Genomic DNA, 24,981 nt, shown 5'->3' with positions numbered 1-24,981 from the left:
GGGAATTGTAGTCCATGGACATCTGGAGGGCCACAGTTTGACTACCCCTGGCTTATACTCACCCAGACATTCCTGTTCTGGATCACCCCAGTGGTTATCTTGGCAGTGGGAGCAAACACGCCCCCCGAAGCCCGAGCGACAATGGCACTGCCCTGTGAACTGAGCAGAGTGAGAAGGGAGGCTTAGGACAGGGACGAAGGCGTAGCTGCCATGCCAGTCTCAAAGCTGTCTGGGGGCACACAGCGAGACTCTCGATGCTGCCCAGGCCTCTTTACCCGGCCCTTTTGGGTGGTGGGTCACTTACCAAGTTGCAGTCTGACCGTAACGAATGGGCAGGGTCACAGTTGCATGGCTGGCACCCCAGCTCGCTGCCAAAGCCCCAGAAGTTGTTGGCGCATCTGTCACAGTTCCTGTCCACCACGTTGGCACGGCAGGGGCAGCTGCCCGTCGTTCGGTCGCAGTGGCAGACACCCTCGGAGCAGTGGGAGAGCAGGGTTCCCTGCTCATTACAGGTGCAGCCTGGAGGAAAGAGCAGGGCGCTGGGTAGGGCTAGGAAGCCAAGGGCAGCATCCTGTCTGCCTGACAACATTTCTTGTTCAGGATAGATTTGGCTATCCACTGTTGCCGGTCCCAGTATTTGGGATTGTCTGGGAACGCAGGATATTGCTGATAAAGGGTGGTTAAAGGGACTGCAATCTCTTTAAATTACTTTAGAATGAACTAGCAGCTATAAGAAAAGAAGAAGAAGAAGAAGAGTTGGTTCTTATATGCCGCTTTTCCCTATCCGAAGGAGGCTCAAAGCGGCTTACAGTCACCTTCTCTTTCCTCTCCCCACAACAGACACCTTGTGAGGTGGGTGAGGCTGAGAGAGCCCTGATATTCCTGCTCAGCCAGAATAGTTTTATCAGTGCTGGGGTGAGCCCAAGGTCACCCAGCTGGCTGCATGTGGGGGAGTGCAGAATCGAACCCGGCATGCCAGATTAGAAGTCCACACTCCTAATCACTACACCAAACTGGCTCTTTGAAAGGGGCCTTGGGGACACCTTCTTTGGGTGCACATAGAATTGGACCCCCTGATCCAATATTTTTGAAACATTGGGGTTCTTTGAGGAGAGGCACCCACAGGTATATTGCAAACTTGATACCTCTCCAGATAGATTCTCCATGGACCATAATGGTCCCCATAGGCTCCAATGGAGTTGGGAAAAAATGAGGAACCTTGGAAATCTCACATTTAAATACCATACTGGAATCAGAGTTCAGAATATCAAGAAATACACCCAAAATACACCTCCTACTTACCACACCCTCACTTCAAGAGAACATCCCTTCGGTCTCCTCAGTCCCCCACCTACCATCACGACTGCCCCTCCAGTTCCAGTGTGTGGCTTCAGGCCTAAGCCCTCCTCTCACTCCCTCAGCCCCTCAGCCTAGGCCCAGCCGCCCCACTCACGTCGGCAGTTACGTTGATAAGCATTGCCATAGTAACCAGGTTGGCATTCGGCACAGTGGGGTCCCCCGGTGTGGTAGAGGCAGCGCAGGCACTGGCCAGTGTGAGGATCACAGGCCTCAGGGTCGCTGGTGTCAATGTTGTTGTTGCACTGGCAGGGGCGGCAGGCTCCGCTCTCCTGCTCAGGAGCTCCAAAATATCCGGGCGAGCAGCGGTCACAACGGGGCCCTGCCGGAGACGGAGGAGACAGAGGAGGTGAAGTGCCTGCTTCACACTTTTCCTTTCCCTTCCTTCCTACTCTTCATATCTTCACGGTAGCTGGAAATTTGTTATCAGACGCGTGAGAGCTGCCTTGTCCTGAGTCAGACCAGTGGTCGGTCAGGATCAGGATATTTTTGACGGGCGGTAGCACTGCAGGGTCTTGGGTAAAGATCTTTCCCACCACCGGATTCTGTGAATTGGAGATGCTGAACTCAGGATCTTCTGCATGCTGAGCAGATGCTCCACCACTGAGCCATGTTGCACTGCAGCTTTTTTCTTTGCTTGCACTAAACTCAGTGGTGTATAGCAGGGGGAGTCAACCTGTGGTCCGTGGCCCACTAGTGGGCCGTGAAGGCCTCAGTGACGGGCTGCCACGCCTGCCTTCCCCCCCCCCCCGAGAGAAGCTCACCAAATTGCGAGAGAAGTGGCCGCCAAAGCGGCCGTTTCACTCGCGGCCCGGCTAGTTTTCTGCTGTGAGAGCTGGGGGGCAGGCACGGCCGCCGGCACACCAGCGGGCACGGCCGCCGGCACACCAGCGGGCACAAATGCACATGTGCTGAGCTCCCACGCGTGCACGTTAGCGCCCCCTTGTGGTGAAAACGTGCATGCGCGGCACCCAGGCCGCCGGCTCTTCACCACCCCCGGAGGTGGTCCTCAACCTTTAAAAGGGTGGGGACCGCTAGTGTATAGACTTCAGCGTGAGCACATAGCTCACAAAAAGAGAACAGAAAATGACTATCGTGAGTATAGGAAACGGCACACTTTGTATTAGCGCGGGTCCGTTTCAGCTCCTGTGCAAGTCTGAGCCACCACTAGTCCACCCCAGGTCAGCAATGTCTTATCTAATTACCGTGTTTCCCCAAACATAAGGCATACCCATAAAATAAGCCGTAGCAGGATTTCTAAGTGTTGGCACAATATACGCCATAGAAGTAAAGCTGTGGCTGCCGTTTTACTCAGCACTATGGGTCTCTCTCCGCCGGCACCAACCAGCAACAGTCTGCGGTGGGGTTGCGGCTGCTTTGGTGCCCACGGACACCCCAGGTGGCGGCATGGAGGAGAGGGATGGATCTGGCACCAGCACGCCAGCTGGCACCCACATGTGGGTGCAGAGTTCTGCATCTGCATGCAGGTGCCAGCTGTTGTGCCACCAGCATCAACACCCTGCCCCTCTGCGCCTCGACAGTAGCTGCCCCAGTCTCTCTCATCCCACATAAACACCTTTGATGATGGCATTGACTTCTCTAAATATCAATAAGACACCCCCTGAAAATAAGCCATAGTGTGTCTTCTTGAGGAAAAATAAATATAAGACAGTGTCTTATTTTCGGGGAAACACGGTAGCAGCAGGACTCCATGTTCCCAGGGGAAGAAAATTCCTTCCCAACACTGCCCACCTGAAATATTTAACAGGAGATGTGACGAACAGAACATGGGAGTTTTCCATGGATGCTACACCATTGAGCCACTGATCCTCCTTGTGTGGTCCCTTTTAGCCTCAGAGAGAATCAAGTTATTCCAGCAACAATATATTTCATTTGGCCAGTGACATGTTATATCCCCCAAAGAGAGGCACTGCCAGGATCCTCTGGGAGAAGGGAGCCACAAATAAGTATTTGTTACTGTAAACAGATTGTCTGGAAAGGCCTTGCGTTAAGCTTTCCTGATGTTTCAAAATAACAGGACCTCTGCTGGAATTTCATATCAAAGGCACAGGAATAGCTATACCCTCGGGCTTCAGCCTAACCACGCAAAGTGGCATATAAAGGATATCACTCAATTGTTTCTGGCAAAGATCGGCTGGAGGAATGTGGGCCAAGGAAAGAACAAAGCCACACAGACTACAGAGTTTGAGGCAAAAGGTAATACTACAGTAACATTAATCAGGGGTGTATGTGGGTGTGCAGAGAGAATCAGAGGGGGGAGACTGATGGATCTAAGTATAGGAGCAAGCTAACCTAGAAATGCCAACTTCCAGGTGGGGTCTGGCGATCTCCCATTATTAGTACTGCTATCCAGACAATGGCATTCAGTTCCACTGGAGAAAATGGCTGCTTTAGAGGGTGCACACCATAACGTTATGACTTATGAAGTCTGTCCCCTTTTCAAACCCTCGCCTCCAAAATCTCTAGGTATTTCCAAACCCAGAGCTGACAACTTCAAGCTAGCCTGCACAGGAAGGCATCACTAAGGGCCAAAAAGGATCAGGGCTTTTTGACACCTTGTCAAAGATAAACTATTCACATGTGAGTCTCATCAGGGCTATAAAGGATGGAAGAAGGATTTAAACATCCAAATTCTGATTGGTTCAATAACTAAAACGGCACTTTCGTTAGCATTTTAAACGTTTTTAAAGGGCACGACTATTTCGTTTTAAAATGCTGACAATAGGAAGCCCAGCGACAATTAGCCAAGCCAAGCCGGAGATGAAGGGGCAAATTTCCTCTACCCTTCTGAAATGGGCCCCGATCCAAAGGCAACCTATAAAAGAAAAATCTTCTGTTTTTTTCCCCCACCTGCCTAGAACTGCAGCCACCACATGACATGTCAAGGCCAACATGTGCAAAGTCATTCGCTACTGAGGTGCCTGGGTCATGGCAGACTGAATACGGGGTGGTTTGCCAGTGCCTTCTCCAGTCATTACCGTTTACCCCCCAGCAAGCTGGGTACTCATTTTACCGACCTCGGAAGGATGGAAGGCTGAGTCAACCTTGAGCTGGCTGCTGGGATCGAACTCCCGACCTCATGGTCAGAGCTTCAGACAGCACTCTGCGCCACAAGAGGCTCTATCGGTTATTTTAAGATCCCTTACCCTGCAGCACACTTACCTGTATAGCCTGGAGCGCACAGGCAAACTATCTGGTTGGTCTCCCTATCAGTGTGACAGGAGATGCCATGGTAATGCCGAGAGCCCGGGTACCCAGGACACGGGCAGGGCCGACACTGTTGTCCCGAGCCCAAGACTGGGTCTCCGTAGTAGCCATCCAAGCACCTACAAGGAGGGCAAAGGAGAGAAAAGGGGGTATGAGAGCAGCCTCTTTCTGGTGACTCTTCAGAGATGGTTTTGCCCACAGTTAGGCCTCACTAGGATCTAGGCCCCCATTGCTCTTTGCTTGATCAGGGTCTCCCAGTGATTCCCTGCCTAACCCTTCCTCCACTTTCACTGATCAAATTCCGTTTCCCTCCAAACTAGGTTTGCAATCTCCAGGCCCCTTCATTTGCTGGAAGACTAAGGTGACCAGATTATCCCACTTTTGGAGGGACATCTGGCCATACCTGGCAAACTGTATTTATGTTAAAATTAAAAAATATATATTACAATACTATTTTTGCGTTCTATGAAACTTTTTGTTACTCCATATAGACCAAATTTTTAAAGTGTCCCACTTTACCAATGTTAAAATCTGGTCACCTTATGGAAGACACATTTTGCAGCTGCAGCATATGCATAATTACGGAGTTGCTTTCCTCAACTAGTTTGTGAAGTATCCACATGTGTCTTGTAAGCGGACAATTAGTGGGGGAACGAAAGAGCTTCTTCTCCCTGTCCTTTTCTGCCCTTTGTGAGCTCGAAATCCTCCCCCTGCCCAGCGACTTGTCCATCTGCAGGGGAGGAAGATGCAGGGTCCCCATAATTTTTCAGAAAACAGCCCAGGATGGGGAACAATTCTAAGCAGACCGGGAATAATAAAGGAAAGTGTTCAGCATCCCTTTCCCCTTGCCGCTCTTCTGCTTAAGTTTGGCTGCTTTCCGTCTAAAAGAGAAGTCAGGAAGATCCATCAAACCAGGAAATGTGCTGCACCATCTGTAGCTCCCTCCACACGGCCGTGAGACTCACACACCTACCTTTCGCAGTGACGGCCGGCCGTGTAATCGCGGCACTGTTGGCAGGCACCGGTGTGCGAGTCGCATTCCTCCGAGTGGCCGTTGCAGTGACAAGGCCGGCAGCTTGGGAAGCCCCAGTGGCCTGGCGGGCACTGGTCACACTGCCGCCCCACAGCCCCGTGCTGGCACCGGCACTGCCCGCTGGCCGGGTCACAGATCTTGGAGACAGAGCCCTCAGGGGAACAGGCACAGGCTGTGGAGACACAGAGATAGCCCTGGGTCCAGACTGCACCAGTTCAGGCTGCAGGAGGGTTGCCGGCCTCCAGGTGGCAGCTGACAGTCTCTTGGGATGACGACTGAGCTGCAGGTGACAGAGAACAGTTCCCCTGGAGGAAAGGGCCGCTTCAGAAGGGGGACTCTGTGGCATTTGCTGGCAGGGGATCATGGGAATTGTAGTCCATGAACATCTGGAGGACCACAGGTTGACTACCCCTGTTCTATCTCACTGAAGTCCCTCCCCTCTCCAGACCCCGCCCTCCTCAAACTCCGCTTCCCCAGTCTTCAAGTATTTCCCAGCCTGGAACTGCCAACCATAGGTCAATGTTGGGAGGGAGGGAGGGAGGGAGGGAGGGAGGGGGAATGCACACGATAGAATGCTTCCCCATTTATAAAAAGAAGTCTAAGCTAAGATCTTGCTCTGTAATATTTCCTATTCTTCGGTTGATGCCAATAAAGGTACTCTGACTGACTATTCTTTGCTAACTGAATTATATCTTGTGTATGAAGGAATATTCAGTCTTGTGTGGCCCCACCTGCTGTCCAAAGTTATATAATTTGGACCCAATTTTTTCAACTCGAGCATTTATGAGAGCTAACCCAGTCTGACACAGCCTGGACAGTGAAATGTGAACATGGAGGTGGACTGTTACAGACCTTGCCTCGGTTACTTACAGCTGCAGCCATGTGGCCCAAATCCGTAGGTGCCTGGGGCACACTGATCACAGCGGCGACCCACCACGTTGGGTTTACACTGGCACTGCCCCCCTAGTTTGTGGCAGACGCTGCTGGTGGAGCCTTGTGGATCACACTGGCAAGCTGGAAGAGATAGCATTGTGGAGCGTTAGGGAAGAAGCTGTGTGGTCAATACAAAACGAGGGGAACCCCCCTCCCAGGCCCTGATTGGAATGGAATCAGAACAGAATTCGGGACCTTTTTTTCTATTGTGTAAATCAGAAATAAATTAGAAACACAAACAAGTACCTAGTTTTAACCATCTTTGTCCAGCATCATGTATTCCTTGTCTTTGGGGCAGAATTTGGGACTCTCATCTCACACTGGGGTGGGGGGAAGGCAAACAGATGCCTCCCCCAGGACACTGAGCCAACCACATGACCTTGGCTCTAGACCTCATTTGTGAACAAAGAAGCCTGCTTGTCCGTCATTGTGAAATGCAGAATTTGCAATCAAGTTGCTGTCACGGAGACCTCAAAATCTCATCTTTTGTCATTAGAAACAATGAACAGCTTTCGTGCTACGTGGCGAAAGAAGCGGGAAATATTTTCGACATTTATACTAAACATTTGGAAAGAAGGCTGGTGTCCCAATTCCAGTGGCAGGCTACAGTTTTTCTGGCTGTAGAACTGTGAGTTAACAACCACAGAATTCTAAACTCTTATTCGCATCGTTCTGGTGTCTACCTCTTGAGTGTCAGGACAAGAACTTTTGAGTCATTCCACCCTGGGATCTTTTAGCGCTACTGCGGCTGTGTTGCCCTTATGCCATTAGCTGAGAGTGGAATTATAATTATAGCTCTACGTGGTACTAACTTAGGCTTTGTGCTCTCTACAGTTCTTCAATGGTCATCCCCTTAGCAATATGAACTCTCCTTGGATCTGCTATCAGAAAATCAAGTGAGGAAACCTGCCTTCCACTTCTCCGGTGATCCCCACTCAAATACAGTTTCATGCAGGCATTATTAAGAAAGCTTTGATCATTCTTAAAAAAAAAAGAAAAAGAAAACTACCCACAATTTGTGAATTAAAACTTACAAGCAGCTCCTGCAGACAAGTTTGAATAATGCTTGTTTTATGATTCTATTAAAACAAATGTAGAGTCCCGTGGCACCTTTAAGACGAACACAGCTGTATTCAAGGTATGAGCTTTCGTGTTCACACACACTTCCTCAGATTCAATGTCAGATACAAAGGAAGTGTGTCTGCACACTTAAGCTCACACCTTGAATACAACTTTGTTGGACTGGAAGGTGCCACAGGACTCTACATTTGTTCTGCTGCTTCAGACCAACACGGCTGCCCACTATTAAACTTCCTCAGTCCCATTCTTTGGAGACGCAGCATACAGATCTCAAAAAGGGGGGGGGGGATTCCCTACTCTTTGCTATTGAAAGCTTCTATTCTCCCAGCGAGAGTCCACAACCCAAATGAAACACCAATCTCATCTGCGCATTGCCATTCCAGCAGTTTTTAAATGACGGGAGAGGGGGATTGCGTTGCAGGACGTTTTAAAATGGCAATGCAAAAAGAAACGGCAGGGTGTCACCCTTCTAGCCCCTTCTTCTCCTAGGTGCATTAAGAACACTTTCCAATCCACACCAGATGGGTCAGCCTGGCAATGGTGTCCAAAGCCAAGAGTTTCAGCACAAACAATTTGTACAGGATTGCTGGGAGGTCAACGTGGAAAACAGTGGACTGAAATCTTCCGGCGGCAACATCGTCTGGATTCTCCATCATGACTCCACGGCAGTTCCGGACAAAAAGGCTAGGAGAGGAGCAAAGCTCTTTCCATCCACTTCCACTCCCCCACCAAGTTTGGCCCTTTACTTACGCAGCGCCCCATCGTGCATCAGGGCGGAGATGCTGCAGAGCAGACGAGCGCACATCTCAGCCAGGTCGGGCATGGTGGCCATACGAAATGCCTCTAGGCACGTGTAGCGCTGCAGCTCCTCCCGACGCTCCACGGCCGCTGGGTCGTCCCCATGGAGGCCAGGCAGCTCAGTCACCCGCGGCAGAAGAACCAGCTGTGAAAGGTGGGGGCCGCACGTCAGAAAAGGGGGAGCCAAGCTGGAGCGAGGATTACGACTAGTCAAGATAGACCTCCTGCTCATGTACACGTATTGTACAGCCTGCGGAGCATGAGCCGCACACAGAACCCACTCACTGAGAATGTGTGAAGAAGGTCAAAAGATCTGCTTCATTCTGGCTTCAGAATGGGGTTCTCCAACCTGATGGCCCTGCATTTTATCACTCCCACCAGTACTTCCCTGGAAAGCACAGCTTTCCAGAAAGTGAGTGGGACCACTGTGAAGCAGGGCTAATTATTTCCCTCTTTCAAATTAAAGGGTTTTCCAAAGAACTGGTCACCACCTTTCCTTTGTCTTTATGTGATTCCAGTTCCCCTTCAGGCTTTCCTTCTTCCTAGGAGGTGTGAGGAGGAATTCCCTTTGGCTGTTTTGGGGCATGGCTCTGCCTCCTCTGGCAGCCACTCTGGGGGGGGGGCATCAACCACCTTGCACAAAACTCTAAAGCCGCCCACAGGCTTGAAATGTTTAGGGAAGCTTGTTACAAACAGTTCTCTCCCTAGATAGCTGGCATAAGCAAATCAGGGAGGACGGCAAATAAGTGGAAGTCTTTAAATCAGGGGTGTCAAACATAAGGCCGGGGGCTGGAACTGGCCTGTCCAGGGTCCTTAGGTGGTCTGGGAGGGAGGGAGGGAGGGAGGGAGGAAAGGCAGGAGCCTATTTGGGGTGTGTTAGTAGGACACATGGTGAGGTGTGTGTGTGGTTGAAGCTGTCAAGAAATAGAAAGAAAAAATGGTTGGTGGTGTCCTTTATAAAATTTATATCTACATTTTATGACATACATGGCCTGGCAAAGTAACATTTGTGTTGCAGCCTGACCTTGTAACAAATGAGTCTGATGCCCCTGCTTTAAATGGTAATGCCAATACAGAATGCCAGATGCAAAAATCTGCCTAGGGAGAGAGACTCTTTCACATTTACTATCCTGAAGGGGCACCAGTCGGAGAGCCCAAGGGCTTGCAAGTCCATTCCTTCCCAGTGACAAAAGAATGAGATTTCACACTGGGGCTGGTTACCTTTAGGGCTGCTGAAGGCTTGGCAGAGAAAAGCGACCAAGGTTACAAAACCCTCTACAGTTCATCGCATTTCCTTACCGAGTCCACAAGGATGAAGGCTGCAGGGTGCCGCTGTGTCACCCCTGCTCTCTGGAAGCGCACCGTGATCTCGTAATAGTTCCTGGGCTCAAAGCAGAAAGGCCGTGGCAGGAGAACGTACCTGGGAAGAGATGACCGATTGAGGACCTCAGTTGATAGGGAAGTCAGGCACAGAGCAGGAAGGACAGGTGCAAGAGAACACACGTTCATGAAGTACATGCTGTGGCCTGAATCCCACATTGCACTGCCCTACACAGATGCCAGACCAGCAAATAACACACCTAAGACACAAGCCTATCAAGGCCTCCGTAGCTAGTACAACATGGACAGTGGCCATTGTCAGTGGCACAGCACATGGTTTTCAGGGGGAAAGTCACAGGTTCGATCCCTAAAGCAGGGGTAGCCAAATTGTGGCCCTTCTGATGTCCCTGGACTATAATTACCATGAGCCCCTGCCAACTGGGTAATATGACCATACATTGGAGGATCATTGTCCATGGGGTCGCGATGGGTCGGACACGACTTCACACCTAACAACAATAACAACAACAATGACCATACATGATCATCTCAACCTGCCTCCCCCACAAAATGGCCAATAACGGGCCTGGAGGGGAAGAGGAGGAAGCCCCGGTTGGCGGGCACACAGCTATGCTTCCCAACCATATTCTGCACGATTGCTCCACTTTCGGGGTTTCTCAAAGCCTGAGGAATATTTCAGGGGGTTCTCAACCGTAAAAAAAGGTGAGAAAGGCTGCCTTGGAGAGTCACTGCCAGTCAGAGCGGACAACAGTGGCCCTGCTAGACAGCTTCACGTATCCTGTCAGTAGGACACCAGAAGGCCTGTAAACCAGAGCTGTTCTGCCAAGCCTATGGCTGAGGCTGAAAACAATAGCAAAATTCTGGCCTCCCTGCTCAAAACATCAGTCACATCATCACCATGTTGACATCTCCTCAGAAGGGATTGATATTTTAAAATCAGATGGACAAAGGACTTCTGATTTGAATGATTATATTTACACATTATATATGTTTATAATGTATTTTTTTATTGATGATTATCCATGTTCTTACCTGTCCTGAGCCTTCAGGGAAAGGCAGAATATAAATAATATAAATAAATATTATTATTATTATTAATTATTAATTTGGATTTATTACCCGCTTCTCTCAGCAAAGCCAGCTCGTGGCAGGTTACAAGATAAAATAGTAAAAATACAATCCCCTAAAACCCCATATCTATATCTATATCTATATCTATATCTATATCTATATCTATATCTATATCTATATCTATATCTATATCTATATCTATATCTATATCTATATCTATATCTATATCTATATCTATATCTATATCTATATCTATACACACATATATACATATACACATATACACATACACATACACATACACATACACATACACATACACATACACATACACATACACATATACATATACATATACATATACTATTATTATCATTATTAAAGCATCTCAGGTAGCAGATGCTGGCAAAGACCCTTCTGAGCTGATGCTCTGGAGAGCATCTACCAGCAACCACCGGCCACTAAGCCAGGCAGACCAGCCGCCTGACTTGGTAGGAGGCAGCATCATTTGTCCGCCTGTGTTCAACATGTTGCCCGGTGCTCCCTGTTGTGGCTTCCAGCAGTCTTTTTCTAAAGTGTGAGTTGGGGATTTATTGTTTACCCCCACTCTACGCAATTAGACTGGACACAGGGACACCCACACGGTAAGCGGCCCTGGGAGCCGGTGGAAATAACCCGGAGCAGATAAATAAACGCCTGACAGCCTAAGCAAAGCGGCTGACAGATTGACTCTCCTAAGTGGTAGGGCTCCTGAGAGGCTGGCATTGTCCTTGACAAGGTGCATTCAACCTGGCAAAACAAGTCTAACGACCTCCCCCTCAACTCCCCCTCCCCCATACACTGCCTTCCCCTGGGAGCGCATCAGCTGCCGGTACAATAGGCCAGACAGCTTGGCTTTCATCCCCTCTTGCTTTGTAAAGCTCAATTAGCGTTCCCTGGTCGGAGTGACCCTTCACCCCTTGCCAGAACAAAGAGGGAAGGAAAAGGCGGCTGTGAGTGACTTCTTCCTAGGGAGCCGGGGGGGGGGGGGGGGGGCTTTTCAAGACCGCTGGCACAAAGCTTGCCCAGAACACAAAAGTGGGACTGCCTTGTGGCTCAAAGGCTATAGGGGGAAAGCCAGTCCACACAGAAGGGTAGGAGTGCTTTGCTACTGAGAAGACCTGGAGGGGGTTCATGTTGCATTTCCTTAGAAGGATAATGAGCTTTGCATCCCTTCGCTTTAAAAAAAAAGGAATTCTATGGACAGCTTCCCTCAAAGCACTAGCGACAATAAACAGAACATCAACCAGAAAGGCCCTGCACTAATTTTGACTGAGTTTTGTGGTGTTCGCCTCCCTATAACCTTGACAAATATGTATGGGCAAGGATGGGCAGGCCTGTAAAGAAACAATTTTTTAAAAACCTCCCATTTTCAAACCTTCTGGAATGGCACAGGTCTGAGTGGGGATGATGCTGTAGGAACGGACAAAGAACCAAGCCCTATGAAGATAGGTTAAGGGACTTGGGAATGTTCAGCCTGGAGAAAAGGAGGTTGAGAGGGGACATGGTAAAGGTAAAGTTATCCCCTATGAAAGCACCGAGTCATGTCTGACCCTTGGGGTGACGCCCTCTAGCGTTTTCATGGCAGACTCAATACGGGGTGGTTTGCCAGTGCCTTCCCCAGTCATTACCGTTTACCCCCTCATTTTACCGACCTCGGAAGGATGGAAGGCTGAGTCAACCTTGAGCCGGATGCTGGGATTGAACTCCCAGCCTCATGGGCAAAGCTTTCAGACGGCTGCCTTACCACTCTGCGCCACAAGAGGCTCTAAGGGACACAACAGCCCTCTTTAAGTATTTGAAAGGTTTTCATTTGGAGGAGGGCAGGATGCTGTTCCCATTGGCTGCAGAGGAAAGGACACGCAGTAATGGGTTTAAACTACAAGTACAACGATATAGGCTAGATATCAGGAAAAAGTTTTCACAGTCAGAGTAGTTCAGCAGTGGAATAGGCTGCCTAAGGAGGTGGTGAGCTCCCCCTCACTGGCAGTCTTCAAGCAAAGGCTGGATACACACTTTTCTGGGATGCTTTAGGCTGATCCTGCGTTGAGCAGGGGGTTGGAATAGATGACCTGTATGGCCCTTTCCAACTCTATGATTCTATGATTCTATGATTTTACTCATGCTGTCAAGAGTCTGCCAGAAGTGGGTGGATGGATGTGAGTTTGGGGGGGGGGGGGATTTTTCCTCAACTGCTAGTCAAACCAGTTTTCCCAGCAAAGGGAAGCTGCCTATTTCGCCAGTTGCCTGCAAATCTGAAGAGGCGCCCCTTTGCCTCTGAAAACATGCTGCTTCTTCCCTGACAGCCTGCCAGTACCCATTGTTTTTCCCCGGCTGTGGCAAAGTAGAGCATAGACAGGGACAATCAGCTCCTTGCCTTGGAAGGACGGTGGCGGTGCTGTCTCTCATTATGACTCTGCTTCTGGGTTTTCTCTTACAAAAGCCTGTGCCTCATTAAAAAGGAACTCTTGCTGGCTGCAGCGTTTCTTATGCTGCCCGGTCAGGCAGTGGGAAGAAAAGAACCCTGTCTCCCCCCACCCACCCCCCATCAATCCTATTATCTTGAAATTTCAAATGCTGAGGAACTTGCTGCTTGTGAGTAAAGCACACCTGCTTGCCCGCTGAAATGGGAAGTTGCTCAGGTTCCCAACAACTATACCCGGTGAAGAATACTTGTGCCCTGTCAGCGAGCCAGTCTTTCAGGGCTGCATCCAGAAACTGCAGGTGGAATAAAGCTCATAGTACAGAACCTTTCCATGTTGGGTTGGCAGCTCTGGGTTGGGAAACACCTGGAGATTTTGGGGGTGCAGTCTGAGAAAAAGGTTTGGGGAGGGATGTAAATGGATTATAATGCCACAGTCTACCTCTCAAAGCAGCCATTTTCTCATGTTCTCTGCCACCTGGAGGCCAGGTTAAGGGTGTCAATGCCTAATCTGAAGAACCAGGTTTGATTCCCCTCTCCTCCTTCACAGGAAGCCCACTGGGTGACCTTGGGCCAGTCACAGCTCTCTCAGCATTCTCTCAGCCCCACCTACCTCATAAGGTGCATGGTGTGAGGAGAGGAAGGGAAGGTGATAGTAATTCGCTTTGAGACTCCTGAGGGTGCAGAAAATCAGGGTATTAAATATCAACTGTTTTCCTTTATTTGTAGCTCTTACATCAGTGGAAAACAAGCATCGGCTACAAAATCCCTCAGGATTTTCCATGCTCAGAATGAGGCTCAGATTTACCAGGTGAGAATTCAAATGTATAGCAATAGAAAATGCCCTCTAATTATCAGACCATTACCGGTAATAGTATAATAAATATCCCAATGGTTGTTTTGAAGGACAAGAATCTTCCATAATCCTTCTCTCACAAGCCCATCATTCCCAGAATATCTTCACAATAAATGTGAAGATTACACAACTGGCAGAACTAGGAGGAAAATATCCGAGAAACAAAGAACAGAAGGAAATAGAGGAAACAGGAAAATGGCAAAAGTAAATAAGAAAAAGATATCAGAGGCTCTAAGAGGACCGCTGGAAGTATTAAAATTCCAGCAACTCCAGTGTGATAAGGAGTTTGGAAAGAAATTAGGGAAGAGGAGGAAAGCCGATAATGCTGCTCCCTTTGAAGTCTGCAGTACCAAAATCCACCAGCATGCACAGAGGGCCCTCAGCCAAACCAAAATATGAAAAACTTACTAACCACAAAACACCCACAAGCTCTTTACTTAATTATAGTAAATGCTCAGTCAATCCGATAGCAAATGCGCAGATGACAGAAAAATCATTTGTTTCCTCACTGGAAAATGTTAATTGTGCCAAAAATTCAAGAGAGATAGTACACAGTAACTAAGGTTTCATGCTTGTATCTTTAGAGTTTTCACATAATTTGAAATGAGCATTTCAGACTTGATGTCCATGTGTATCCCTTTCATAGACCTGCAAGGGGAGAGGGGAGCTCCTGCTGATAAAATTTCCTTTTAAACCTCCTTAATAGGGTTGCCAAACTCCAGCTGGTGGCTGAAGATCTCCAGAATTACCACTGACCCCCAAGATACAAAGACCAGCTCCTCTGGAGAAAATGGCTCCTTTGGAAGGTGGGTTATGGCATTCTATGCCTTTGGGAGGCATGACTCTTATATGGCCAGTGTAGTACAGTAGTTAAGGGTGTCAGAGTAGTAATCTGGAAGACCCGAGTTCATATCTCCACTCATGCCATGGAAACTCACTGGGTGATCCTGGGCCAATCACACTATCTTAGCCTAACCCACCTCACAGGTTTGTTGTGCTAATAAAATGGAGGAAAGGAGAATGTTGTAAGCCACTTTGGGTCCCCGTTGGGGAGAAAAGCAGGGTATAAATGAATTACATAAACCAGACCTTTTGAAGTCGCTCTCCTCAAGCTGTTTTATTTGGCCCCTGGTGCCAAATAGATCTATTAACTAATTAAGCCTGAAGTGTCACTGGAAGATAAGCAGGGTCTCCCCTGATTAATACTTGGATGGGAGGCCACAAGAAAAAGACACTGGCAACCGACCACTCATCTCTTGCCATGAGGGGTCAAGCATGAGGCAGTGGCGATTCAGTGGCACTCAACTGCTATGACTAAAACGTCCTGAACATTTCCTACATAAAAATTTGTTTTTCAGAAGTTATCTGGATATGACAGTACTCCCATTTAGTACAGCACTGTCCCCAAGGAGACTAAGTTAGGCAGCAGAAATACATTTCAACAGCTACTGAGAACACCAAAGTTGGCCTCCCTCATTCAGTCCCACATCATCCTCACAGTCTGACCTTCCGGTTTGTTAAAGACATAACACTGCCTTGCTTTCCATGCAAACTTTGCCCATATATAGTCTGGATCTCCCACGCGGAAGGGCAGACCCCTTTCCCACCCAATCAGTGAAGTGCATGGGGCTGGCTCCCCTCCCCTCTGGGTCACCTGGAACTATGAGGCAGGCTCTCCCGGTATTTCTGCTCCGAAGGCAGCACGTTGCCGCAGCGCGGGCTCATGGGCAGGGCTTGTGAGCTGACGCTGACGACCGCTTCCCAATCCTCTGTAGACTGAAAAGGAGACAAAGCAGTTCTAAGGAAGCAGGCCCAGAGAGCGGTCAGGCAATCTCCACAAAGGAAGGCATCAAAACGAGTCCTCTCCCCAATACCTTCCCCTACCCCCTTCCGTAGTTACGGCAGTAGGCACCGCAAACTACGGAAAGAGCTGAAGCAGTGCAACGGTTCCGATCGCAAGCTGGGGCTGCAAACTTTGACTGTAGATCCAAATGTGGTGCTCAATATGGAACTAAATGTGGCTCTTTAAAAAAAGAAAGCGAAGTCTTCATGTCTGGGACTTTTGGAGGGGCATTTTATTTGTCTCTCTCTCGCTCAGTTCTCCAGGATCAGTGTATGGCTGGCAATAATACTCACCAAATCAGTAGAGTTAAAAGGATTACTGAGATCATTTTATAAAATAGCCTTGGAGCACTTTGGGTTAAAGTGCTATATAAATGCTAAGAATTATTACGGGTTTAAAAAGTGGAAATATTTTTGTATTTCTAGCAACAGAGCTCTGCGCTCCACCGCCACCAACCGGCTAATGGTCCCTGGCCCTAAAGAAGTCCGCCTGGTCTTCACCAGGGTCAGAGCATTCTCTGTTGTGGCCCCCACCTGGTGGAATGAGCTCCCGGAGGAGATCAGGGCCCTGACGGAGCTTAAACAGTTCCGCAGGGCCTGCAAAAAGGAGCTCTTCCGCCAGGCATTTGGTTGAGACCAGGCACAACCAACAACGAACGAAGGGCCCCCGCTCTCCCCCCCCTTCCTCCCAGAACTCCACCAGAGTGCTCTGGACCTGTTGTGCCATTTGCACGGTTGCATTGTTATACTGTTATATTATTATTATTGTTATACTGCTTATTATACTGTTATTCTGTTACAACCACTGTTATTATTGTATGATTATTAATGAAGACTGTTCCATGTATTGTTTATACGTTTAATTGTAAACCGCCCTGAGCCTCCGGGCAGGGCGGTATATAAAATAAAATAAAATAAAATAAAATAAAATAAAATAAAATAAAATAAAATAAAATAAAATAAAATAAAATAAAATAAAATAAAATAAAATAAAATAAAATAAAATAAAATAAAATAAAATAAAATAAAATAAAATAAAATAAAATAAAATAAAATAAACAAACAGTTGTTGCCATTGCGCATGGTTGCCAAAGCACCACAGATAGGACCATGCTTTCCCTTCCTCCCACAACAAATCCACAGCACCTCCTCTCTCCACCCCCTTCCACGCACCTCCGGCTCATAGCGCAACAGAATGTCATACTCCATGGGGTAAGGAATGTTGTCAATGTGGAAGGATAAGCCAGCTCCATCCCGTACGCGGGCAAATCCTGGGCCAGTCCATGTGATCATGTGACCCGTGTGTTCACGTGGCACAACTTCCACATCGGGCTGCGGAGGAAAACAAGGGGTCAGTAGAGCTCCAGCTGTGCATTCCTCCCATCCTTGCCCATTCCCTCCCCTGTAGGGATGCCAAGACCCCCACTGGCACCATGTGAATTTCCCTGACTTGGGAGGTTTCAGATAGTGAGTGGAACCTTCACAAAAAATAGCCACTTTTGTGGCAATCAATCCTTGCCTCCTCAGACCTCCCCCCCCCCATGCTCACCAAGACCAAAAAAAAAAACATCCCAATGTGCTGACATCAGCCAGAAGTGATGTTGGCATCCCAGGGTTGTCAGAGGGGTGGCACTCTGGGGTTTGGCCAAAACTCTATGATCTGAGGCCAGTTTTTTTTTACTATAGTTTCCCCAAAAGCCAGAGTGTCACCCCAGATGCCTCCAACATGCTAACATCACTTCCAGGTGATGTCAGCATTCTGGATGCTCTCCAGGGTTCTGGTAAGTGTGTGTGTGTGTGTGTGTGTGTGTGTGTGTGTGTGAGAGAGAGAGCTCTTGGAGAGCGTCCCCTCCCCCGGTAGCAGCATGGCACACCTGGCAACCCTCCCAGGCCCCGCGATATAAACACTCACCTTTTGCTGAAGCTGCCTGGCTCGCCGGAGTGCTGCTCTCTGCTGCAAGAGCCTCAGTGTGCTGTGCTGGCGCCGTAGCCTCACTTTGCGCCCGTTCTGGACCCCGTTGTAATATTCCACGCAGTCAGTAGGAGCCTCGGGACGCAAGGGGCCCTGCAACAGAGAGTGAAATTAGGTCTCCGCTGCAGCTGCTTGGAGCTGCTGACATCTGTGCTTTGCACTCCTCCCCCATGAGCGATTCAGCAGTCTAATGGGGCTTTGGCGGGTGCTGAGGCTGGCGGTTGCAGGAGCAGCTGTAGGGGCAGAGGGAGAGGACATGGAATCTCCCTATGTGTGCGGTCTGGCTCACTTGCTTGAGCCAGCTGGAGGTTTCACAACACCTGTTTGTTGATAAGACTCTTTGCTGGTGCACCTCTTTCATCATGCTCTCCCTTTGTGAAACGCTAAACTTGGGACAGTGCCTGTTTATCTGCAATAAACTGTGGGAAACAGAATTTATTTATTTTGTATATATTCTGCCTTCTCCAGAGTCGTTCTTGAGATGGGTTTGTTTATCTGCACAAGATCCTAATTTAGAATAGGGGGAAGAGTTGACGGGATAACTTTCAGGTCCTATCTGGCTGCATCATAAAAGACTTTTCTCCAAGGAGAAATCCCCTGTACATAAAGAATTTAGATAAATCCCATAAAAAGAGGCACCATCATCTTTTTCCCTTCATGCAAAACACAAGGCCTTTCTAGACACAATCCCTTTCTGCACACGGAGCAGGGAATCTTCTCCTCTTTCCCCAAGTTTCCTCCACCTTTTCCTTTCCCAGTGCACTGACCGGCAGACTGTGATGCGTTGGCGGGAGGCCTGTGGCATGCTCTGCTTCGTACATATAGTAGTCCAAGGGCATGCAGAAAAACCCAGGCTGCACTTCGTCACACTGGCGGCCCATGAGGTTGGCCCGACAAGGACACTGCCCGTCTTCTGTGGAGCACCTGGAAACAGACGGGAAAATAAACAGATGGGAAAATAACCCCATGGCAGGTAAAAGAGACCCCTGACAGCAGGTGACATCTCAAATCACAATCAGGGTACTGTGTCCACAGATCATAATTGGGTAGCCCTGTTAGTCTGTCCGTAGCAGCGCCTGCAGAACGGAACTCTTCCACCAGGCGTTTGTCTGAGGCCAGGTGTTGGCCCGGGGGTTAAGATCGAGCCCCCTCCCCCCCTAGGGACAGAGGTAAAGTGACCAGATTTTAACATTGGTAAAGCGGGACACCATTGACCGGGGAGGTTCTTGATTAAAAATTTGGTCTACATGGAGCAACAAAAAGTTTCATAGAACACATAGAACGCAAAAATAGTATTGTAATATATATTTTTTAATTTCAACATAAGTACAATTTGCCAGGTGCCTTCAGATGTCCCTCCAAAAGTGGGACAATCTGGTCACCTTAGAGAGAGGCCAGTATTAGACTGGCCCAGATACCCAAATCGATCTACCTATGCCCAATTATTCATCTGCCTGTCTTTCCATCCTGTAGCCTGTGTGAGAATAGTAGCCTGCGTGGGAACAGTTATTATACTGCCATCTTTGTTAGTATTGATTTATGGGGGTTTTAATAGGGAATTTTAATGCTTTTATGTATTGATTTGTATTTGAAATGTAGTAAACCGCTGTGAGCTGGTTCTCCAAGAGTGGCGGTCATACAAATCTAATAAATAAACAAACAAACAAATAAATTGTTATTATTATTAATAATAATAGAAAAGAGTAAAGAGTCCAGTAGCACATGAAAGATTAACAACATTTGTGGCAGGGTGTAAATTCCCAGCTTGCCCTTAAAATTCTGAGGCCTTATACCCACAATATTGCAGCTGGCCACAGCTCTACTAGTCCCCTCCCACTTCATAGAATCATAGAATCATAGAGTTGGAAGGGGCCAAACAGGCCATCTAGTCCAACCCCCTGCTCAACGCAGGATCTAGTCAACCCCCTGCTCTACTAGTCCCCTCCCACTTGCCACATGACCTTGAGCCATTGCCCCACTTGCTGCCGTCCATTCCCCTCCTACCTGTTGCTGTAGGCACCTCCAAAGTCACAAGCACAGCTCCGGCATCCAGTCATGTCATAGCTGAGCCCCCAGTATTCAGGCTGTGGAGGAGAAGGGCCATCAAGAAGGAGATCTAATCCTCAGCCATAGGCAGAAGCACAAACGCACACGCTCGGATGATACAAAGCTCACTCACCAAACACTGGTCGCAATATCGCCCGGTCACAAAACGCTTGCAGTAGCAGTCACCGCTGATGTGGTCGCAGGGGCTGCTACCTGCGATGATCCCACGAGGGTCGCACCTGCAGGCTGAGAACACACCGGCCAGCACTTACTGCCAGGGCCCAGCATTGGTTGTTCAACCGGCTATGCCTGGAACAAGGCTAGGCCACCAACCCCTTTTCCTCCTAGCCCAGCTGAGCAGGTTCAAAAGGGCCAGAGTCAGATCTCTCCACACTGCCCAGTTTCTACAGCCAAGGTTCCACAGCTGGAATAGGGTCATCCAATTGTATCCTACACACATCTTGCTTTACTTCAAATAAATACTTATACATTCCAATGGATCTAAAATTGCTCATTCTAAACGTTGTGAGTTTCCTGCATTCTGCAGGGGGTTGGATGACCCCAGACCAGCATACTTGAGGGACTGCCTACAGCCTTATGAAACTATCAGATCTCTCAGGATGGTCCTTTGAGGCCCTATTTGGGTGCACCTGCCTTCTGAGCTTAGATGGGCGGGAACCCAGTTAATGGCCATCTCGATTATGACACCAAAACTCTGGAACTCTTTCTCCCGACAGACTCACTTGTCCTCTTCTGTTGCTGTCTCCGGCCCGTGGGCGAAGACTTTTGTGTTTTATCTCGTGTTCCCTCAGTGATCCCTCCTTCCTGCCCCCTGTTTTAATTGTGTGTGCATTTTAACTTGGTTTTAATGGTCTTAATGATGTGGAATTCGTTTGGTCTTAAGGTTTTTACATCTGTAAGCTTCCTTGGTGGCCCTCGCGAAATCGAAAGAACTGAAGACTTCTCCCCACAACATCACCTCAGGCAATCCCCGATACTAACGCTGGCACCCCTGAGGGTCATTGCGGCTCAGTCCGTAAAAGGCTTCTTTGCAGCTGTCACAGCGCATCCCCTTGACGTTCTCTTTGCAGCGGCACTGTCCGGCAATCATGCCCAGCATTGCATCTGTGTGGCTGTCACACACACCTCCGTCCAAGGATCCCACTGGGTCACAGTCACAGGCTGTGGGACAAAAGAGAAGCAGGGAAGAGGCATACAGTAGAGTAGACCGTCAGCATTCTAGGTGGCTAAGAGGCCGAATCAGAAATCTCTAGAATCAAAGGGTTGCATCCCTATGGTTGGATCCCACACAGTACTTGTGCAAGTAGAAGCCCTACAATTATTCAGAAGAACAGCCATGCTGGACCAGACCAAAGGTCCATCTAGTCCGACATTCTGTTCCTCAGTGGCCGGCCTGCTGCCTCTAGGAAGCCCACAAACAGAAAAGACTGTGTCATCTAGCCCGTGCTCCCCAGCAACTGACTTAAAGAGGCATACTACGTCATGGAGAGGGAAGGATTGTGCAATCATTTGACCCAATCTGTTGTACATTTCATTGTTCTACATGTACATGAAATGGGAACAACCACATAATGCTGTGCTCATTTTGAACAATGACCTGTAAGACCTCCTAGGGCTTTCCCCTCTAAACTGGATCAAAAATAAACCTACATTGACCTGACAGGTTACGATGAAATCACACAATTCCGTAGGGCTTGCAAAGCAGACCTCTTCTGCCAGGATTTTGGCTGTGACCAGCGACGGGGCATCCCTACAACCTACTCCCATCCCTGGCAAGCAACCCACTGATATACAATATGTCTATAAGTTTACAAGTTCACTGTTCTTTGTCTGTTGTGATTTCTCTCTTATTTGCGGCACATGCTTCAATGTACACTGTTTCTAAGTTTAGAATTGCTGTTTTAACAAATATCATTCTTTTCTTTCCAATGCATAATGTACCTACTGTTCTATGTACATTTCCCTGAGACATTATAGTGAGGGGCGGTATTTAAATTAAATGAATAAATTAATAAATAGGGTTGCCAGCCTCCAAGTGCCTGGAGATCTCCTTGAATTACAGCCAATCTCCAGCCAACCAAGCTCAGTTCCCCAGGAGATAATGGCTGCTTTGGAGGATGGATTCAGTGGCATCTTATCCTACTGAAGTCCTTCCCTCCCCAAGGCCCAGCCATCCTAGGCTTCATCTCCAAAATCTCCAGGAACTTCCCAACGCAGAGCTGACAACCCTACAGCAAGGGGAAACTATAGGGGAAGGGTGGGGTTGGAGACAGAACCTTCACCTGGATGTTCCACCTTCTGCCACTAGGGGGCTGTTTTGTAGCTAAGCTTCTGTTTTCAAAATGGCGCAGGGAGTGCCACGCAAAAGGACTTCTATCCCATTCAACAGAGACAGGGACAGTGAGGAAGAAAAAACAGGATCCAGGACTCAAGAAGGCTTTTGCAGACTATGTTTTTTGATCTCTTGACCAAGCAGCATGAGAAGGCAGCTGCATTCCCCACCCCATACAGATCAAGATGGCGTGCCAATGCCAGTAGATTTGGTCACTTCAGATACGCAGTCATCTGATAAGTTCATTTTTTACAACAACAATGATCTGGAGAGAGAACAAGAGAAGACGATACTCACGGATGCAGGCTGTGCTGGCCCGGATGTCAGCCAGAGGGTTGCGATAGTAGAAGGGCTTGCAGAGCTGGCAGTGGCGGCCCATGGTGTTGTGTTGACACTCGTCGCAGACCCCACCGCTGGTGTTGCCGGTGGCCAGGTAAACAGCCATGTCGAAGTGACACTTGTGAGAGTGTTCGTTGCAGTTACATTCTGCGGAGCAACCAAGGACACCGTTACTAGGCAAGATGCTTCCCAACCAGTTCATAGCCCTGCCAGTTCTGGGATGGGAAATTCCAGGAGATTTTGGGGTAGAGCCTGGAGAAGGTATTTAATGACGTATATAATACCAAAGAGCCGAGTTTCCCAAAGCAGGGGCACTGATCTTGGGGGTAACTCAGAGACTAGCTGTATTTCCGGGAGTTCTCCAACTAACACCTGTACACTCGCAACCCTCAGTTCCAATTCTCACCCTCCTTCTTCTATGATGTTGCCTAAGTCAGGGGTAGTCAACCTGTGGTCCTCCAGATGTTCACTGCCTACAATTCCCATGAGCCCCTGCCAGCAAATGCTGGCAGGGGCTCATGGGAATTGTAGGCAATGAACATCTGGAGGACCACAGGTTGACTACCCCTGGCCTAAGTGATCTAAGGCAGCAGCCCTTATTACAGTGTTAGCTAAATAACTTGTTGGGAGAAGAACTATCCGACCTGCCATTCTGGGGCCATAGAAATGGGAGGACAGAAAAAAAGGCTTGCTTGATGCTTGGTTTAGGAAGCAATACAGGTCTTAAGCAGGGAGGGTCTGAATGGGGTTGACAGGTCTCCCCTGGCCACCAGTGAGGGATTGGAGAAAACCTTTGCCAGCTCCAGTCTGGAAAACTCCTGGAGAATTGGGGATGAAGAGGACAGGGCCCTGAGTGGGGTACAATGCCACAACATCTACCCTCCAGCATTCATTTTCTCCAGGGAAACTGATTTCTGTAGTCTGGAGATGAGCTGTAATTCTGGGGGATTCCCAGGTCCTACTTGGAGACTGGCATCCCAAGACCAAAGGACCCTTCCCTGCTCACATACTCTTGAGAAGGTCCTCAGGTATAAATATATAAATAGCACTGCCTTACCCATCAGATTTTGCAACCCTATTGGCCTCTCCCAGTCAAGTTTGAAATAATGGATGCTACAATTTCCAGACATATTGGTCCCCTTCTCCCAGGGATGAGCATGCTTCCCCTGTTTCCCAGTGTGAAGGTAAAAGCTCAGTGTTTCTCACCCCGGCAGGCATGCGGCTTGTGGGCCTCCGCTGGTCTCCATGGCGACTCCTGATAGAAGTCCTTGCAGAGCTCACAGTTGAGGCCTTTGGTGTGATGTTTGCACACGCAACGTCCATGGATCTGGGGCAGAGAAGACAGGAGGAGGGGAATTAAGAACCAGTCTACTCCGGACATGGCTCAGTAGAATCGGAGGAGGCTGTCACTCAATATGAATATTTTTAAAAGTCCCATGAGCCCCAGAGAGCTAAAGGGTGGCTGGTGGTCAGAGCTTGGCAATTTGCATGCCTTCAGTCCTACAAGAGATTCTAGTAGAATCTGCAGAATCTCCCCCATCATGTCTCTAGCCCTGATGTTGCTGTCGAATAAATAACCCTGAAAAACATACAACAAATTTCTGCAAAGGCCTTCTGAAATCAGAAAGGGGCTGGGCAGAATTTCCTTTGGGTAGGTTTGGGATTATTTCATTCTGTACACGCCTCCCTCTTCTGACACAACTGTTATGTAAGAAATGCAGTCCTTTTCATCTCTGCTCGTCCTCTTCCCTCCAGAAAAACAGCACATGTTATCAGGGAAGGAGGAATCTGAATTAATCATATGAAAACTATATTTATGAGGGTAGCTTCAGAGAATAGTCATGTTGGCCTGTACCAGATAAGTTAGATTTGAGTTCAGCAAGTCCTCGGAGACCAACAAGGTTTTCAAGGTTTATGCTTTTGAAGAAGAGGTTAGGTTTTTATACCCTGCTTTTCACTACCCCAAAGGAGTACCAGAGCTGACACATACCTTTCCCAATTCAATCCAATTTTATTTACAGTCATTCAGACCAAACTTTAAACGTACATTTAAAATATCAATATTTAGCTTAACAGGCAAAAACCCCATCATGAAATATTGTAGGGGGGTTATAACAAAATATTTGTAGAGCATAATTTACTTGATGCTTACTAACTCACATCTTATATATCTGTTCTATTTCTTTCTTTGAAGAAAAATAAAAATTGTATTAAAAAGAAAACCATCATGATAAAAACTCATCGTTAAAACACCATTTCCAAAATGTCAAAT

General features: G+C 48.2%; 1 protein-coding gene across 3 annotated transcripts in view; it reads right to left on the bottom strand.

Moving 5' to 3' along the window:
- Positions 1–24,981, bottom strand: part of LOC143831683 (laminin subunit beta-1-like) — a 70,730-nt gene that overhangs the window by 18,185 nt on the left and 27,564 nt on the right. For all 3 annotated transcript variants that reach the window (XM_077324897.1, XM_077324899.1, XM_077324898.1), the window contains exons 9-25: positions 23,916–24,036; positions 22,668–22,856; positions 21,020–21,199; positions 20,151–20,263; positions 19,976–20,055; positions 18,739–18,895; positions 17,912–18,064; positions 17,173–17,331; positions 15,812–15,933; positions 9,728–9,848; positions 8,381–8,573; positions 6,488–6,631; positions 5,558–5,789; positions 4,540–4,703; positions 1,454–1,678; positions 305–519; positions 63–159 (exon numbers count right to left, since the gene is read on the bottom strand). In XM_077324897.1, coding sequence (XP_077181012.1) covers positions 63–159; positions 305–519; positions 1,454–1,678; positions 4,540–4,703; positions 5,558–5,789; positions 6,488–6,631; positions 8,381–8,573; positions 9,728–9,848; positions 15,812–15,933; positions 17,173–17,331; positions 17,912–18,064; positions 18,739–18,895; positions 19,976–20,055; positions 20,151–20,263; positions 21,020–21,199; positions 22,668–22,856; positions 23,916–24,036 — 2,665 coding nt within the window. The remainder of the gene's footprint in view (positions 1–62; positions 160–304; positions 520–1,453; positions 1,679–4,539; positions 4,704–5,557; positions 5,790–6,487; positions 6,632–8,380; positions 8,574–9,727; positions 9,849–15,811; positions 15,934–17,172; positions 17,332–17,911; positions 18,065–18,738; positions 18,896–19,975; positions 20,056–20,150; positions 20,264–21,019; positions 21,200–22,667; positions 22,857–23,915; positions 24,037–24,981) is intronic.

The sequence above is a fragment of the Paroedura picta genome, chromosome 3 (assembly GCF_049243985.1).
Source record: "Paroedura picta isolate Pp20150507F chromosome 3, Ppicta_v3.0, whole genome shotgun sequence".
NCBI lineage: Eukaryota > Metazoa > Chordata > Lepidosauria > Squamata > Gekkonidae > Paroedura > Paroedura picta.
The sequence above is the reverse complement of the archived record's forward strand: the minus strand, read 5'-3'. Positions and strand labels throughout refer to the sequence as shown.